General features: G+C 33.8%; 1 protein-coding gene across 17 annotated transcripts in view; it reads left to right on the top strand.

Annotated features, from left to right (window-relative positions):
- The window catches only part of DPP10 (dipeptidyl peptidase like 10), a 1,578,941-nt gene that overhangs the window by 1,528,799 nt on the left and 30,839 nt on the right, over window positions 1-19,303 (top strand). For all 17 annotated transcript variants that reach the window (XM_079923993.1, XM_079923994.1, XM_079923998.1 and 14 more), the window contains 2 exons: window positions 5,381-5,479; window positions 5,590-5,659. In XM_079923993.1, coding sequence (XP_079780119.1) covers window positions 5,381-5,479; window positions 5,590-5,659 — 169 coding nt within the window. The remainder of the gene's footprint in view (window positions 1-5,380; window positions 5,480-5,589; window positions 5,660-19,303) is intronic.

Here is a 19,303-nt window from a genome sequence, read left to right as displayed (position 1 = left end):
CTCCTTCTCATCTCTCCTTATACTTCCTCTCTAATATTTTCTCATCTCTCCTTTTCTTCCTTCTTCCTAATTTTCTCATTTTAATCCTCTTTTCCTTCTCAATCGCACAATTAAAATCATGTCTTAATACTACCTTGTCTTCATAATGTTTCACAAAAAACTATGATTGAAACGTATTTTCTGAATTTATCATGAAAAGAACTCTGTGTGCTTTTGAAAATTGTGTATTTTCTTCTATATTTTTTTTTCCTTAAATATAATTTTATTTCTCTGTGACCATGGGTTGATTTTTTTTTTACCATGAGCAAATGAATACCTTTGATTTAGAAGTAAAAAAATTTCAACTACCTCTTATCTCATGTAATTTATTTTTTCCCATTCATTTTTGATAATAAAGAGAAGCCATGAGAAATTATTAGTATATTACTCTCATATCACTGCCTCTAGCTGTATTTATTCATTCATTTATTAGTTAGCTAGTCACTATAAACTATTGTCCACTTATAAAAATATTTATCCAACAAGATGCTCTCTAGTAAGGTATAAAGGTAAAAGTTTAATGGGCTTTAGTCTCTAAAAATTGCTGCCTATGTCATTAACAAATATCAGGTGATATTGGTTTCTAGATACAAAAAGAATGCTTTTATCCACAATTAAGTTCATTAAGTGCATTTTTATGACAAGTCTTACATTATAAATGCTGAATCCTTAATGAAAGTGTATAAAGTGGAATTATTCACATTTTAAATTTTATAATTGAATATTTGGTATAGATTCTTTGAAAATATGCTATTATTTAAATAATCTGAAATTTCTTGTATCAGGGAGATAGAAGAAATCTGTGAGAACATCTAATTTCCCAAATTTGTATTATAGAGGACGACACTTATTTATAAGAGAGGTGGTTTGGTGTGCCTGAAATCACACAGATTCACAGTCCAAAGCAAGAATCAGAAAATTTAATGGTTATAATAGAATATGATAATTTTTCTGGTAGAAGTGGACACAGTTCAAAAAAAGAGGAAGTCAGTGGAAAGCATTTCTGGAAGAAAGAATGTGAATACACAATCATGAGGAATGAAACTATTTACACTTGCAAGATAAAAGTTGTTCAATGTGGCTGGAACAAAACATTTAAGATAAATCAAAGGTATAGGCTATAGGGCAGACTGGAGCCAGATCTTAAAAGCCTTATGTTTCATCCTAAGGAGTTTGTAATTAACAATAAAGTGTCAATGATAAACCATTGACAATTAAAATAATAATCTTATTCTGGCCATGGAGTACCTGAAAGTAGACATGGCCTCCTGGCAAAAAGAAAGAAAAGAAAAGTGAAACAGAAAATAAAAGAATTTTTTTTTCAAAAATAACTGGATAAAATACATGAAACAACACTTTTCAAGCATGGGACAAGAGTCACGATAGGCTTCTGATCCCTGAAAGAAGGGGAAAAAGTCAGGTGAATGTTGTAATTGTCCTGGCTCTCTGGCTAGAATTATTTTTTGAATTCTAGGGTAAAGAGGAACAATTAAATAAGTGTATAAGGGTATCTCAGAGTCACAGTTGAGACAGAAATTGGCATTCAGAAGGGTTGAAGATTCTGGAATGTTGGGAAGGTGGACAACACTGGAGCACAAGAAGAGACAGAGAGAGGACACCAGGAATCTGCATAGGGTTACAAGGGATCATCTTGCATCTGTTGCTGAAAATACCTAGCTGAACATACATAGGAAGATAGTCTGAGCCTGGGAAAAGCCAGAGCTCACACAGTGCTGGAATATATTAAAGTTCCAAACAGTCAGAACACTGGAATGTTTAGGAGAGATCCCAGAAGAGTCATGCCTTAGTATTAGAGCTTAACAAGTCATAGAGCAAAGGTCATTCAAACTCACACTAAATAAAATATTTTTTAAATCTTTCAAATAATTAAGCTGGGGCTTCGCTGGTGGTGCAGTGGTTGAGAGTCCGCCTGCCGATGCAGGGGATGTGGGTTCGTGCCCCTGTCCGGGAATATCCCACATGCCGTGGAGCGGCTGGGCCCGTGAGCCATGGCCGCTGAGCCTGTGCGTCCGGAGCCTGTGCTCCGCAACGGGAGAGGCCACAACAGTGAGGGGCACGCATACCGCAAAAAAAAAAAAAAAATAGCTGACCTGCAAATAGCTTAAACATCTGCTATAACACAGTCCAACAATTAATAAAAGGACAGAATGATGTCCAGAACTCAACAATGTAAACATCACAGTGGTTAGAATCCAATAAAACATTACTGGCTACATATAGAAGCTAGAAAATATGACTCATAACTAGGAAAAGAAAGCCAGTGAATTGAGACAGATTCAGATATGATGGAAATTATGGAATCCACTGACAAATACAATAAATTGGCTATTATAAATATGCTAAAATATATCAAGAAAAAATGAATGTAGTGATAAATAGAATATATTTTAAGAACTTAAAATATGTGAAATTAAAACTTCTCTGAAAAATACTAAAAGCAAATTAGACACTACAGAAGAAATATTAGTGAACTTGAAACATTATAGACACTTCCAGATGCAGAGAAAACTAATGAAAGAAGTGAACAGAGCCTAAGATAGTTTACGTCAATATCCATATCTATAATATTTTAAATTAAAGCTGAAATGGAAAAAATATTTGATGAAATAATGGCCAAATCCAAATCTGATGAAAAATATAAAGTTGCTCAACAACCCTCAAGCAGGATACAAAAATAAAAAGACATTTACTTCCACACATTACATACATAGTAAGAGAGCCAAGAGTGACTGCAGGCTTCTCATCAGAAAAAAGCAATGGAGAAAAATCTTTAGAATACTGATGGGAAGCAAAACAATACAAAACTATCAACATAGAATAACAAACTTAGAAAATATCCTTCAAAAGTAAATGCAAAATAAAGAATCAAGAAAAAAGAAACAAGAAGGTGTTGCCATCAGACATGCATCTTTAAATAACACAAAGATCAAAGAAGAATTTAGGAAAATAATTGGAAAATATTTTGAGCCAAATGAAAACACAACTAATCTAAATTTAGGGATACCTAACATTGTGATTAGAAATACATTTATGTCTCTAAATTCTTACTTTATAAAAAAGGAAATCTTTAAAATCAATCATCTAAGATTCCACCTTAAGAAACTAGAAAAAAAGAGCAAATTAATCCAAAGTAAGTTGAAGGAAGGAAATTATAAAGATAAGAATAGAAATAAATGATATAGAAAATGGACTGGCAGTAGAGAAAAGCATATTAAGAACTAAAATTATTTTCTTAGAAAACATAAATAAAATTGATAAAATTCTAGATAGAACCTTAAAGGAAAAAGTACACTGTCATTTTCATTAATGAAATAGATGATGTTAATAACAGGTTCTACAAACATTGTAATGCCAGTAATGGAATATTATAAGTAATTTTAGGGCAGTAAATTTGACATCTTAGATAAAATGGGTAAATTTCTTAAAAGAAAAATTGCTAAACATTCAAACAGGAAGATATACAATATATAAATATCCCATTATCTACTAAAAGTTTTAATTCACAGTTAATATTCTTCCCACAAAGTAAATTCCAGTTCCAGTAGCTTCACTGGTGCGTTCTGTTCAACATTTAATATATTAATACCAAGTTCACATATACTCTCAGAAAATATAAGGCCAGCATCAACCAGATTCCAAATTCAACATAGACATAACAAGGACAAAAAAAATCAATTTTTCACATGAATATTGATGCAAAATTCCTTAACTAAATAGTAGCAAGAAAAATCCAGCAATTTATAAAAGGGTAATATATTATGACTATGTGTGGTTTACCTGAGGAATCCATGATTGCTATGATATTCAATAATTAATCAATGCAACTTACTATGTTATACTGTCAACAACTCAAAGGATTTATAAAAAATATTTGATTAAAAATGAAAAACAACAATAATAATAAAGTAGTAATAATAACTGGGCCAGAAGAAAAAAAAATGATTTAACTTGATGAATGGTAGGTACAAAAATACTACACCTGACATCATACTTAATGTTGAAGACAATGCATTTCCCCCAAAACTGGGAAAAAGTAAAAATGTCTGCTCTCACCACCTCTTTGCAACATTGTATTAGAGGACTTAGTGAAATGAGGCAAGAAAAGAAATAATAGGTAAAAAAAATTGCCTTTATTTGCAGAAGATATAAATAAAACAGAACCAAATAAACAAAATGGAATCCATACACACTCATAATACTATTAGAAATAATGAGTGAATTTATCAGGGTTATTACAATTATAGATTAATATACAAAAATCAACTATTTTATATACTATAAGGCAAGGCAAAATTTAAAAATAGTTAAAAATAACTACTTAAAGTAACATCTGAAACTATGTACTATATACTATAGTATACTATATACATCTAATAGAAATGTGTCAGTCTGCTAAAATGAAAGCAAACATTTCTGGAAGAAATTAAAGACTCAAATGGATATATACATGCATACATATTTATGGATTAGAAAGTTCACTATTTTTAGTATATAAAAATCCCCAATAAATCTATATTTTTAATATAGCAGTCAAAATTCCAGCAAGTTACTGATGTTTCTCTCCCTTCATGTTTTGCCAGTTTTCTCGCTCTCTTTTTTTTTTTGGTTTTTATAAAAAAAACCATTTTAATATTTTCTATTGCTATATTGTTGAATTCATTAATCTTTTCTTCTGCAGTATCTAATATGTTGTTAATCCTATCCAGTATTTTTTCGTCTTAGATTTTATAGTTTTCATGTATATCAAATTTTTCAGTTCTTATTTTTAGAATTTTAACTTGGTTGTTTTTAAAATGTCTTTCATGTTTCTCCTTAATATCCTCAGGCTTTTTAAAAACTTAACACATGGAATGTAATTATAATCTCTGTTTTAATGTCATTATCTATTATATGCATCTGTGTCATTTCTGGGTTCTTTCTATTGAATAAAATTTGTACTCATCATGGGTGATATTTTCCTGATTTTTTGCATGCTTGGTAACTTTGTATTAGAATTCAGGCATTGTGAATTTTAAATCATTGGCTGCTACATAATTTTGTATTATTTAAAATATATTCTTAAGCATAACATTAACAAGATCAGATTTACATTTTGAAAACGTAAATGCTAATTCCAAGTATAAGGGGCAACTGGAGACAATTTCACTGGAATAAAGAAGCTCAGTTAGAAAACTTGTAATAATCCAGAAGAGAATTTATGAGAGAGTAATCGGTGACTAGCACAGTGCCTGTCAAATGATAATGATGGATAATTATTTGTGTTACACTGTTTCTTAATCAACACATAGAGATTATTTACACTATCCTTTTTGACTTACAGAATATTTTATATTGGAAAGCAATTCTATGCTGAAGGAAGCTATCCTGAAGAAGAAGAGAGTAAAGTCAGAAATTAAAACGCTTCATATTGATGACTATGGTAAAGTTTTGTGCATGCTATGTTATTCAAAAAAAAAAACTTTCTCTGCACCTTATAGTTTTACATATAAATGACTCTCCATCTTTAATATTTTGCTCTTTCTTTAAAAGAACTTCCTTTACAGTTGTCCTTTCCCAAAGATTTTACGGACCGAAACCAGTATGCTCTTCTGTTAATAATGTAAGTATTTTATTTGTTTTTGAAATAAAGGAACCTAAAGAGTTTAGAATTTTTCTTATGTCTCACATGGCAGTATTCTGATTAAAAAACAACAGAAGAAGTCCTATATGTGTAGATAACTGGGACAGCTGTCAGTTGTATGAGTTCCTCAAGGACACCACCACTAAATAATATGGAAGGGTGTGTAATTGCTTGTGCTTCTTGCATCCCAAATTGCACTCAATGTTACTCCTGGGAAAAATGACACATATAGTTTGGTTTATGGATGTCTGCTTAGCAATTACTCAAGCTCTATGCTCCCTTTGTTTTCTTTCTTTCTTTCTTTCTTCCTTTGTGATATATTTGTCATATCAAAATTATACTAGATTTGTAAAAGCCATTTTTTTTTAATTGTGGTGAGAGCACTTAACATGAGATCTACCCTCTGGACAAAATTTTAGGAATACAATACAGTGTTGTTAACTACATGCACAGTGCTGTCTAGCAGATCTCTAGAACTTATTCATCTTGCATGACTGAAACTTTATACCCATTGAAAAGCAACTCCCCATCCCTCCTCCCTCCAGCCCCTGGCAACCACCATTCTACTCTCTGCTTCTATGAATCTGACTATTTTAGATGCCTCATGTAAGTGGAATCATGCAGTATTTGCCCTTCTGTGACTGGTTGTTTCACTTAGCATGATGTTTTTAAAGTACATCCATGTTTTCACAGGTAAGCCTTATGTTTTCTATTAGTTCTTGATGCAGCATTGAGGAAACATTTATTTCCATTGTTGAAAAAATTTGTTATATTTATATTACTCTTACCAGTTTTCCCTCCTGGATTTAAGGTCAGCAGGAGGCCACTCCTGTCCTCAGAAAAACCTGACTCTTAGGTTTTTCCAACTTGGAATTGAATTCATTCATACTTTCTATGAGATTATATTGTGACTATATACTACTGGGCACAGAGGCCTCTAACATCTATTGGTTAACTAACTTGATATTGATGTAGAATTGTATTCCTGAGAATTATTAGTTATTTTCCTTATTAAGAACACAGCCAACATATTGCTATGACTGTGCTTAAAATTGTCTACAATTGTTCAGACCCTTTTTGGAAGAGTAGAATAGAAAATAACATAACTTGTTATGACTATTGAATGTGGACAGTAAGTATTCAGTCTGCGGAATCCAACTGCCTGGCTTCAAATTCCAGTTTTGTCATTTGCTAACAGTGTGTCCTTGAACAAGTTACATAACCTCTTGTGAGGTTCAGCTTTTGCAAATATAAAATGAGCATTATCATCCAGCCTATGTTTTAAGGCTGCTTTTTAGATTAAATGAAATAACATATAAAATGCCTAGCACATGTGAGTCTTATAATTATTGTGATTATAATTCATTCTTTTTTATATAGATTGCATTGATTTAGATCTTTTGATAAATAGAAGCAATTTGTCGTTTCATTTTAATAAGCCAAATAATACAGAAAATACAATACTTAATATTTTCACTCACTCCAGTGTTTATTCCTAACTCTAATACCTTGAGCTATCTTTGTTTCTTATGCCAGGACCTTTCTCCTTTGTCCCTAATAGCCAGAGGCCCTGAAATTTCTTGGTATCTTCCTGAGGAAGTTCTTATTTGCTCTTTTCTTATCTTAACTCCTTCTCCTGTATCTTCTCTTTCACTTAGTTGTCTTTAGTGCTTTTTTTTTTAATCAAAGTATAATAAATTTTAATTGATTTACAATGTTTCAGGTATACAGCAAAGTGATTCAGTTAATCTATTATAAATATACTTAATCTATTATATATATATATATATTTTATACATAGTGTATATATGTTTATCCCAAACTCCTAATTTATCTGTCCTCCCCCATTTCCCCTTTGGTAACCATAAGTTTGTTTTCTATATCTGTGAGTCTATTTCTGTTTTGTAAATAAGTTCATTTTTATCATTTTTTAAGATTCCATGTATAAGTGATAGGGTATGATATTTGTCTTTCTCTGTCTGACTTCATTTAGTATGATAATCTTTAGGTCCATCCATGTTGTTGCACATGGCATTATTTCATTCATTTTTGTGACTGAGTATTCAATTCCTATTTAAACTGTATGTGTGATTTATTGGGGAAATATCTCAGGCACTAAAATGAGAAAAAACTGAAAATAAAATTCTCAACCTCGTGTTCTCTCTCAGTCATATCTCCTTTTGGGAAAAGGGATTGTTCTTTTTATTCACTGAGAAATGAGGTTTCTCAGGGAAAGGAACTCTACAAGGCATCCTTCCTTGAAGCATGACTTACATATGCAGTTGGATGTGTAGACAGTTCTTCCCATTCACATATCCACTGGCTCCACAGTGTGTCAGACTTTGGGGGAAAAAGTAGCCCCCAAAGCTACTGTAGCCTTGAGTCAGAGAAGCCAACTGGCTTGTCCTGCCATCAGATTTGTGCTTTGGTCTGGGTGATTTTTAGTTCATAAGAAGAATATAAGGAATTGCACAACACTCAACTCTCTTATTAGAAAGGAATAGTCCAGTGTTTTTTAGAGGCGGGAGAGGAGAGTAAAGGTACTGGCTTAGGAGTCAGGTAGGCCTGGGTTCAAATCTCAGCTCAAAGATTTACCAGTACATTGCTTAATTTTCCTAAGGTTCAGTTTCCTTATAAATAAATTGAAGACAAAAACATGGACTAATATATATAAACATGTCACCATAGTGTCTAGAAGAGCATAAACATTTGCAGTTGGTGTTTAATAAATTGTAACCATAAACATAGTTATTATTAGAAGTAGTAGTCATTTTAATATTTAAAAGTATCAATATAAACATTTAATAATATATTTTAGCATCCATAAAATTATTTAATAGACATTACTAAAGCAGATAAAATAATATAGTTAGGCCTGTAGAGTTTAATTTGCCACTTTTTTGTTGAAAAGAAGAATAAAAGTATTAATTCATTAGTTTTCATTTGTTTTTATATGCTGATTATACTAAATATTAATTTAATTTATCCAAATTCCTTGATTTTTAGAGGTAAATTCTCAGAAGTTACAGAATATGACTTACAAAGCCAAACAGGATTTTTTTCTTTTTTGATTCTATATTTATAAAATGATCGATTGCTTTAAGCTACATGATCATTCCTAAAATATTTATGCTTGGAAAGCCATATAGGTCAGAATGGCTTAAGTGTAAAGTGTCTTTTACCTGTTTTTTAGAAGGTTTATAATTTAAGGGTATTTTTTTTCTTAAGATTAAGTACTGTGTTCAGTTATAAGTGGACTCCACACTCGAAAACAGAAAATAATAATAATTGTCTTTTTTTCCCTAAATGGACAATTTGACAGTGAAGAATAGTAAATAAACTAATATCTAAATGAGGCTAAGAGATGATTTAGTGATTTTGTTGTCACTACTTTATTGCTATTCTGTGCAGTGCATCTAGTACCTGACAGGCTGTGAGTCACTTCTTCATCTATAGAGATGGGTTCGCGTCCAGGAAATTCTATAGTGAATGCATAAGTTGGAGACTGGCTGCAGCAATCTGAGGAAGTGAAGGAAGACTGGCCTTGAAGAAAGTAGCCTCTGGCTATCAAGAATCATCTTTCTGCTAAATTTTCATTACGGAACCTCAGAAGAAATGGTCCTTTGAGGACCTCTCTGTGAGTTTTCTGAAACTCAAACCTAATTTCATGGTATTGAAAGTACAAGTGAATCAATGGCAACCAAATATTTTACTGTAATAGAAAATCTAAGAAGCATTGCCACTACAACTGTTTCTCAGTGGCCTCAACTTACAGTAGCCTCTGTGGGGTCATGACCCCTTTTTCTTTTTTTACTCCTATTGTCCTTTCTCCAGTCTTTCTCCTTAACGTTATATTGAGTACTTAAGAACCCAGTAGTCTATATTCACGTTCATACCTATTCTATATGCATCTAGCCTATACTATATATACTATATCCATCTATATCCATTTCAGCATGTATCTCCTTGAATTATTGTTTCTTATGTTATTCTTATTTTCTATTCCTATATATGTAACTTAGTACAATACAAATTTACCATGTTGCTTTTATGTGCAAGAAGCTGTGTTAATGGCTGAAATGGCATCTTGAAATCTGTAATCATTTTTTTAGATTTGCGTTATCTCCGCAATACCTAGCACACATGGTGGAACCTTATGAAAACTTACTAACTAATCTGTAATTCTTTTAATAGTGCAAGACTGAAGATTACTTGAGAGAGAGCCTACAGTTATAGATGTTTATTTGATAAATTAATGTAAATCTAAAGGCCTAGAGCCTGATAGGAAACAATCTAAACAGATATACTGTTATTAGAGATGAAAGGTGTTTTCTCTGTTCACTGTGTTCCTGAAGACAAGCATATCAAGCTGAGTTTCATTCAGTACCAAGGAATCATCATGTCTTCCCATTTCATACCCTTTCATGTTCAACTTATCTATGCCACCCTTGGCACAGGTGTAACGCAGAGAGGCAGTGACTGGTCAACACATTACATTAGTTTCCAGAATGCAACATCCTTTATCATGCCCTTATGACTTAGTCTCATCTTGCTGAACTCATCTTCCTTGAAATCCTAATGAATTCTTTTTTTTTTTTTTTGTAGTACGCGGGCCTCTCACTGCTGTGGCCTCTCCCGTTGCGGAGCACAGGCCCCGGACGCGCAGGCTCATTGGTCATGACTCACGGGCCCAGCCACTCCGCGGCATGTGATATCTTCCCGGACCGGGGCACGAACCCGTGTCCCCTGCATCGGCAGGCGGACTCTCAACCACTGCGCCACCAGGGAAGCCCCCCTAATGAATTCTTGATCATCCATCAAGTCTTATCTTCCTGAAGCTTTCTTTCACCCTCTTCATCAGCCCACCTATATCCTATAACAATCTCCAATCTATGCCTCCTCCTACAGGGACAGCCTTCTGTTCAAAGTCTTTCCATATATCTTGAATCATATTGATCATACTGTTACTTTTCCCACTTTACCCCAATTTCGTAGGATGTTTTTATATACTATTTAGGGAATTTCTGACTCTCACTAGATTTTGCACCAATGTTTCTGAAGGAAAAATCCATGGTCTAGAAGTGAGTATTTAGAGAAACAATTTATAGAATGGCTTATGAATATTTCAGCATCTTAAGAAAATAGAAATGTTAGAAATCTTTATTTTAACATAGTAATATATTCCATGTATTAAACAATGCCTTATTCATTTGTCTTCCTCACAGCAACTAGTTTTTGCAGAGTTGCTCCACAAATTTGTGTTGAGTGAAGAGATTGACAATGGCCAGGAATCAGATGAATATGGTTATTACTACAGTTTACTACAGTTTCCCACTAAGCCATTTTAACTGGAGAGCATTATTCATTTTTATCTAGATATTTTCATCATTTAGTCAATGTTATTCATATCAGAGTCCTAGGACTTGGTCATCTTAATGGAAGTAAGCTGTTTGCCAGCTCTTTTTGTATAGTTATTCTGTTAAAAAGCAGGGTATAATTGGTACATTCATAGTGAGCGAAATTATCCAGCTACTCATCTCCAGCAGTCAAGTTAACATCACTACTTTTTTCATACACACATTTTCCTTTCAAAAAACAATATGGATATTATTTAAAATGTTGAATAACATCAGGTTCTTGGGACCATAGTGTCTTGTCTTGACCTTTGAACCAATGGAGTCCTCCAAGAGCCCACATTCTTCTTCAAGTCCCACACCAAGCATAGAGCAGAACTGGACGAGTCAATTCTAATCTGTCAATCTGCTCTCTACCTACACTTCCTTTTCTGTAATGTATTGCTATATCCTCTCTCTTTCAGTTTCTTTTCCACTCTGCTGCTAGAGTGAACTTTGTGAGATCCATATCTGAAAATGTGGCTCTCCTGGGAAAAATTCTCTCATTATTGTTCTCCAATTGATTAAAAGTTCACATTTCCTAACACAGCATATAAAAGTCTTCATCTGTTTCCCACATATCTCTCCATCTTCATCTGGCTCCACCCACCCTCTAAAGAGACATTTAGTGCTCTAGATATTTTTTAAAACTGTTTTAAAAATGAAATACCAGGGGCTTCCCTGGTGGCACAGTTGTTGACAGTCTGCCTGCCGATGCAGGGGACACGAGTTCGTGCCCCGGTCCGGGAAGATCCCACATGCCGCGGAGCGGCTGGGCCCGTGAGCCATGGCCGCTGAGCCTGCGCGTCTGGAGCCTGTGCTCCGCAGCGGGAGAGGCCACAACAGTGAGAGGCCCGCGTACCGCAAAAAAAAAAAAAAAGAAATACCAGCTTCTCAATCATTTCTCTGTGTCTTTTTCCACAGTCTCCCAGTAACTTTAGTTTCTATTAAGACTTCAAGATGTATTTTTACATAATTCTATACACACCTCTGTTATAACATGAAACCACACCAGATTACATATATTTACTTTGCTGTCTCTTCTTTTAAACTATAAACTCATTGCTGATAACAACCCTTTTCATATTGTTTTACCTTAACACAGTGCTTAGAGCATTATTTATGTTCATAAAATATTCATAGAATGAATGAATAAATGAATGTATGAATGAGTGAATATATGAATGAAGGAATACATGAATGAATAAACAAAGAAATCAATCAACCCTGAGTTAGTCATCAGGAATGAGTTAAATCAAAGTAGAGAAAAAGAGAAGTAAATTATGAGAGTTTATAATGTGTTAAATCAGCCTTTAGGATGAGTCAAGTTTTCTGCAGTTTAGTTTTTCTCAGAAAAACGAGGTGTTTCTCATTTCTCTTAAAATCTTTCTGGATAAAGCTAAATAATGATTGGTTTTCATGCTATCTTTTTACTGTTTCTCTCTTACATTTGATTATTGAGATTATCTTCTTAAAATTATAGGATTTAATAATAGCTACCGTTTATTAAGTGTTTATTGTACAAGGGGCATCATGCTAAGGATATATAAATGCCCTCTTTAATTCTTACAGAGACCAAGTGAGGTAAATATCACTTTCCTCAGTTTAACACAAGGAAGCTATGACTAAAATATGGCATGAATATTAACTCCAAGGTCATGGGCAGGACAAAATTAGTGTTTGAACTCAAAGGTTTTTTCAATTTATTTTTCAGATCAAAAAGCTCTGCTGTTTCTATTACACAATACTCTACTTACATATTGCATTGCATGATAAATATTATTGGAAGATTATCAAAAATGCTGTCCAGAATCAATAGGGACTTCTCTAAAACCAAATTCATATAACCTTTCGTTCTTCCCACTTAACAGTTTGTGATAATCTCTAGAATGTAACATTTTCCACCTGTACCGTGTTAATGCTTTGGTGTAAGATAAAGATTATAAAGGACAAATTGTGGGATTGGGATTGACATATATACACTACTATGTATAAAATAGGTAACTAATGAGAACCTACTGTATAGCACAGGGAATTCTACTCAGTGCTCTGTGGTGACTTAAATGGGAAGGAAATCCAAAAAAGAAGGGATGTACGTATACGTATAGCTGATTCACTTTGCTGTACAGCAGAAACTAACACAACATTGTAAAGCAACTATACTCCAATAAAAAATTAATTTAGGGCTTCCCTGGTGGCGCAGTGGTTGAGAGTCCGCCTGCCGATGCAGGGGACACCGGTTCATGCCCCGGTCTGGGAAGATCCCACATGCCGCGGAGCGGCTGGGCCCGTGAGCCATGGCCGCTGAGCCTGCGCGTCTGGAGCCTGTGCTCCGCAGCGGGAGAGGCCACAACAGTGAGAGGCCCCGCGTACCGCAAAAAAAAAAAAAAAAAAAAAAAAATTAATTAAAAAAAACCATGAGTAAGTTCCTAGATAGTCCACATGAAAGATCAAATTCTCAATCCACACTATTTCATAAAATTCCAAATTCTAATCAGAGGGTTCACTTTATGGGAAGTCTTTACTCTCTTCACTTACTATGTGGATTCATAGACTTTTGAGCAGATCAGATTGTTAGAAGTAAGTTTGTTTTGTTTCCCAAGAGTAAAGACACACATATTCCAAAATTTCTATAACATTATTTGATTATCCACTTGTTCATGCCAAATACATACCCATTTCACTCTCAGTTTCTTACAAAGATAACACATTTGCTAGATGTAAATGGACAAGAGAGATAGCTAGTACTTGTCTCAGTGAGTCATTACTGCTTTGCCATGTAAGGGGGGTCAAACTTTAAATTTTAAGTTTCTGACTTTTCTCATTCTTGTTCATGTTGCTCATTTAAGTGAATGTAAAATGTACTCACACTGTAATACCCAGGAAATGATGAAGAGAAAAGACAGTGGCATTTAATCTTGGTAATGGAAGGAGGGAAGGTGATCATTACTTTTTATATTATTCTTGAACAGATTAGAGCTTGTTCTTTCACAGTTTATAGATAATGCCTCTTAATGTCAGTATTAATTTCTTAGTACTGTTTAAAACTGTACACACTCAAAGTTGATGTATTAAGAAAATGTCACAGGGAAAAAAATTCTAAATTTACAAAAATGTGTATGTAATATGTAAGACATAATATTCTCTTGACTATTCTTTTAAATTGATAGATTTATGTACATATACTAGTATAAAAATATATAGTCACTTCTATGACTTACATATTTATACTATTTTAGCTCTTTTCCTCTCTTAATACAGGTCTCAGATATTAATGGTTTCATATGAATGACATGAATGATGTGATATGGTTTCATATGAATAATGTCAATTGATTACCTTTTTGAAACATACAAGTATATTCTATATTTAAAGATATGCTTCCGAGTGCTTTTCATAAGAAATATTTCCTAATTCTGTTTTTTTTTTTTTGGTTTGGATGGTCACATATTAAGTCATAAATGTAAGGGTATAACTATAGTGGATCATTCTTTTCTGCTGTTTTAATTATTTATTTTTTTCTGAAATCTATGATAGAAGAAAACATTAACTATGTTACTAATTTGGCATGTCTTTGAAAGGTTAAACTAAGGATACTAAACATGGTGTTTTTCTCCTTTGGTAATCCAACAAAGCCCCAAGCTGACGGAGTGCATCAGTGACATTATGTTACTTATTCATAGTTAGCACTACAGTTATTATTATTTCTGTTTAACTAACACAATAATGTAAGCTAAGATTAAAATTACCTGTGTTTATGTAGCCACATTTTTCAGTTGATAAATTGACATTTAGAATCCAGCTAAAGGATTCTAGTTAGGGAAAATGTATTGTATAACCACCATGTATTATTGAAGGTGAATGATGCCCTGTCTATGATAAAATGAAGGTTCAAAGTTTGTATATAATTAGTATCCATCCCTATATTATAAATCCATTGCAATCCATGATATACATCCTATGTATTGTATGCCTCAATGTTACACTCAAAACATTCTCATGCTGAATTGTATTCTACTTTAGAAAATGAAAGGAGTTCTCTGGGGCTCTAGTGGTTAGAACTTGGCACTTTCACTGCCTTGGCCCCAGGGTTCAACCCATGGTTGGGGCACTAAGATCCCACAAGCCGTGCAGCACACACACACACACACACACACACACACACGCAAAATGGAAAATGAAGAAATATGAGATCGTTGTGAAGATTGCCATCAGCTTCTTATTTTAATATACACATACTTCTATTTCTTTTGGAATATACCCATATTCCTTAAGCCAGCGTGTAGAATATTTTCCATTATAATATCTAAAGCAGACCTTTTGCATAAAAGATTTACATGACAATTATATTCACATAAAGAATGAGGCAGAGTCTCCTGTCGATCTGTTTATACAATGTGCTAAACTGTCTTTTGACTGTGAGTGATTTAGGTGTCAGTGTCTCAAAGGCCAGGGGGTGGATGAAGGGCTTTCTAGCTCAGTGATTACACAACCATCCCCAGCAACTGAAAATAAAGATCAACAAACCCCTTTCTCTTTCGACCTCCTCAACCACTCTGTTAGAAATTATCCCAAATGGAAATTGGCCAACAAATAAGAATTCATGTAGTAAGACTTCGACGGTAGGGATGATTAGGAGATTGGAACTTCTATTTTATTGCACAATTTCTGTCTACAAGACATCCCTGAGGCCCTTTTCTGATAATTTTATGTGCTGTCTAAGATGTTTATCCCGAGGTTAATATTGTGTGGATAATACTAACAGTCCATTTTGGGGTTTTGTAGTTGGCTCATTAATATCCGTGCTGTTTAACATTTCAACCTGTGTTCCGATAAGCTCTTCATTCTTTGGCTTCCTATATCAATATAAATAACTTGATTTAAAGAACTGAATTCTGTTTTTTTTCATTGCTCTAATGATAGTTTTATGCAGTTTTTATATCATGCTAAGGAACAATCTCTAGCTTCTATTCAAGAGAAATCAAAGAGCAAAATAGAATTGAATTTCCTTCCAGACAAGGAAGAATGCCTTTAGCATACAGAAATTGACCCTGATATGTGGAAGGCTATTCTACTAAAAATCGAAGGAGGAAAAGAAGAGAAGTGAGAAGAGCAGTAGGGTAAGGATGAAAAAAGATGCAGTTTTATTAACACAAAATACCCTCCCAAATTTGAGATCAAATTTTGATCAAGAAAAAATATTAAATTTATTGTCTGAGCAGCTTCTTGAATATAAAGAAAACTATTGAAAAAAAATAATGCCTCAAAAAAATAAAAAGACCTAATATCTATGTCATAAGTTCTATAAATCAGAAAGGTATACGAGGGTAACATTCTCTTGTTTTAGTGGTTCCAGAAGAAGTATATATCTGTGGAATCAAAAGAAAGAATTTACACATACAGAGACACACAAATTACACTCAGATGCATAATCACATGTGACTATGTGTAGAAAGAAATCAATTACACAGAAAAAACCAAATACGTACATATTCATTCATTCTAAGTTAACTGAAAGACCCACCCACTGTGAAAAGTAGAACACTTTTACTGCAACTGAATTTTTCGTCCTTTGGACTGAGCCAAATAAGAAAAACTTGATTTTTATAATATAAAAGCTCAGGACTTATCACTGCAGAGTTGCCTAGGGATGGCCAGGTTTGGGAGCTCAGCTTCCTTGAGAGGAATGGAAGATGAAACAGTCAAGTCCCATAGCGTTGACCAGAACATTGGGTTAATAATATTTAACAAACTACAAACTGGACACTTTGCTAAGCAATTTATATATATATATATAATTTTATTTAATATTTACCATAACTGTACTAGGTAGACACTATTATTATCATCTTCCACACCAAAGCAGACTTAGGCATAGGGAAGGGAAGGCACTTGTCAAAGCCACTGGGCCTGGGCTCAACTCATTTTGGTTTTACCAACGTATTCTGTACCCTTTTCATGATAACATCTCACATCACTATAAGGTTCAGGTCATTAATATAGGCAATATTTTCTAAAAAGTTTAACATGGGAAAGATCTATGAATGCAAGTATATGAACACAGGTGATGGAGGATAACACAACTTGAGAATTTGTTTGATAAGCCTAACTTTCTATGTATTATCAGGTAGACCACGGGGTCTGGTTAGAGGCATAAATAAACTTGTCCATGTCAAACGCTTCCCTAGTTGTAACTCCATGGAAATTAATTCAGCCAAAAATTATATGTAAACAAACCAGGGATCAGAAACTTGCAGGTTGTATTATATTATAATATTCCTAATGGAAGAAGATGGGGATGTGAACAAGAAACTGTTCTCTGACAGAAAAAAAAGAATGTTATTTCTTATATGATGTAGTATATATATGAAAAAACTCATTCCACCAATCTGCATGTAGGACAATCCTTCCATGAGAGGGAAGTCTATGGATAATAAAATGAGAAATAGAAGGAATTGGCCAAGAAGCCCTTGACCAATGTATGTATCTGCATGTATTGATATATATTGCTTGAAACAGGATAGATTTCATTAGCTTTTAGATGTACTTAACGTTATAACTAAGTCATCGCTGAATATAAATTTTTATAAATTTCAGGTTGAGACAAGACAAATATCGTTTCACTCTACTCATGTCAAACTCGTGTTCTATTGTGAAATGAGTTCTCTCCTAAAGAACAAAATCAAAAGCGCTGACAATTCGTTTTCCTTAAGAATGTACTGTGATGCAGCTCTCTGCAGCATCAGTTTCTTTTCCCTTATCTGGCCTTTCATTCTGTCTGTCACCCTTCTTTCTACACTCTTTTTTAGTTTACTATCTCTAAAATAAAATTGCAACACAGCTCTCCCTGAGTCTAGCTCTTATCTAGCACTTATGCAGCTGAAGTTGGTCTATTCTAAGCCTAAAAAGAGCAAAGAACCAAGATGACAAGCAATTTTCTCTGTCCCCTCCTTCCACAACCCAGTAGACACAGATACCCAGCTGTTGTATAGCAGTTTTGAAATTCTGCCGTGTAGGAAAAAAAAAATTCTGCCATTCAATAGATCACTCATGGAAAGTTCTCTCACTGGTAAATATTTTCCTTGTTTATCTAGCCAAAGTTTTCGTGGTAAGGAAAAGGCTTTTAAAAATGTACTCTACGTGATCTTAACTATTTACAACACATTATTCTATAATGAAAACAATAAATGAAGATAAAAAGAGCGTATAATTGCCAGAGTAACTCAGCATATTGATAACAAAGTCAAAACCTATCCCTTCTGAACGTAAATCCAGCTCTTTTCATGAATTTAAATAGCATTTTGTGAACCTGACCAAACGTACTCCAAACAAATCTCTTCACTTTAATTCAGTTTTTGACATAGATGATGTTTTGTTATGTCATAAAGAAGTGGCTTGTTTTGTCATTTTAAAGGTCTGTTGAATTTTGTGTGTTTTGCTCAGCCTTTTTTCTTTATTTCATTATTTGCTTATATCATGTTCTCTTCATCCACGCAGAGACATTGAGTGTTCAAGGTATTAAAACAGATGTGAACTCTACCCTCAAAGACCTTAACTTCTAAGAAAAGTTTAGTCTTAAGTTGATTTTGCTGCCTATGTTAGGAAGTGGACACATTTCATATTGCTGTGACCTTTTCACTGCTTAAAACACATGGAGTTGTTCTTTTCATACAACTTTCAACAAAATTGTGTGTCCCTATTCTCAACCTTGAAACACTGTTCTTTATATGTCCCCAGAGATTTCTGAGACAGAGAGAGTAAAGCAAAACCATATCAAAAAAAGGATGCGGCAGACACTCAGAGGAAAACAGAGGAGGCACATGAATGGGAGCTCACCAATTCTGCATGGCCAATACATACACGAGTTGTGATACCCATTTATTATATGATGGATGATTTGGTTCACAGTACCTTCCTTGTGGTCATCCCTACAGCCATATATCGTTTCCTACTTCATCAAATAAGTAATATTTTCTTGCCTTTATTTGTTGAAAAAAATTTCTGGTGAACACTTTGTGAAGAATCTCCCCCTTGCTTCTGCAAGTCTCTGGCTTGTTTCTTATACAGGCAGTGCTTACCATCATAACCCATGTTCTAATTGATATTGAAATAGATATGCCTGTATTCTGCACCAAAAAAGAAAGAACAACACACCCAACTAGACAGAGAAATGTGTTAAAATTATTGGCTGATAATAGATCATAACATTTTGTGTTCTAACACTGAAAGC

The sequence above is a fragment of the Stenella coeruleoalba genome (genome assembly GCF_951394435.1).
Source record: "Stenella coeruleoalba genome assembly, chromosome: 6".
Lineage (NCBI taxonomy): Eukaryota > Metazoa > Chordata > Mammalia > Artiodactyla > Delphinidae > Stenella > Stenella coeruleoalba.
The sequence above is the reverse complement of the archived record's forward strand: the minus strand, read 5'-3'. Positions and strand labels throughout refer to the sequence as shown.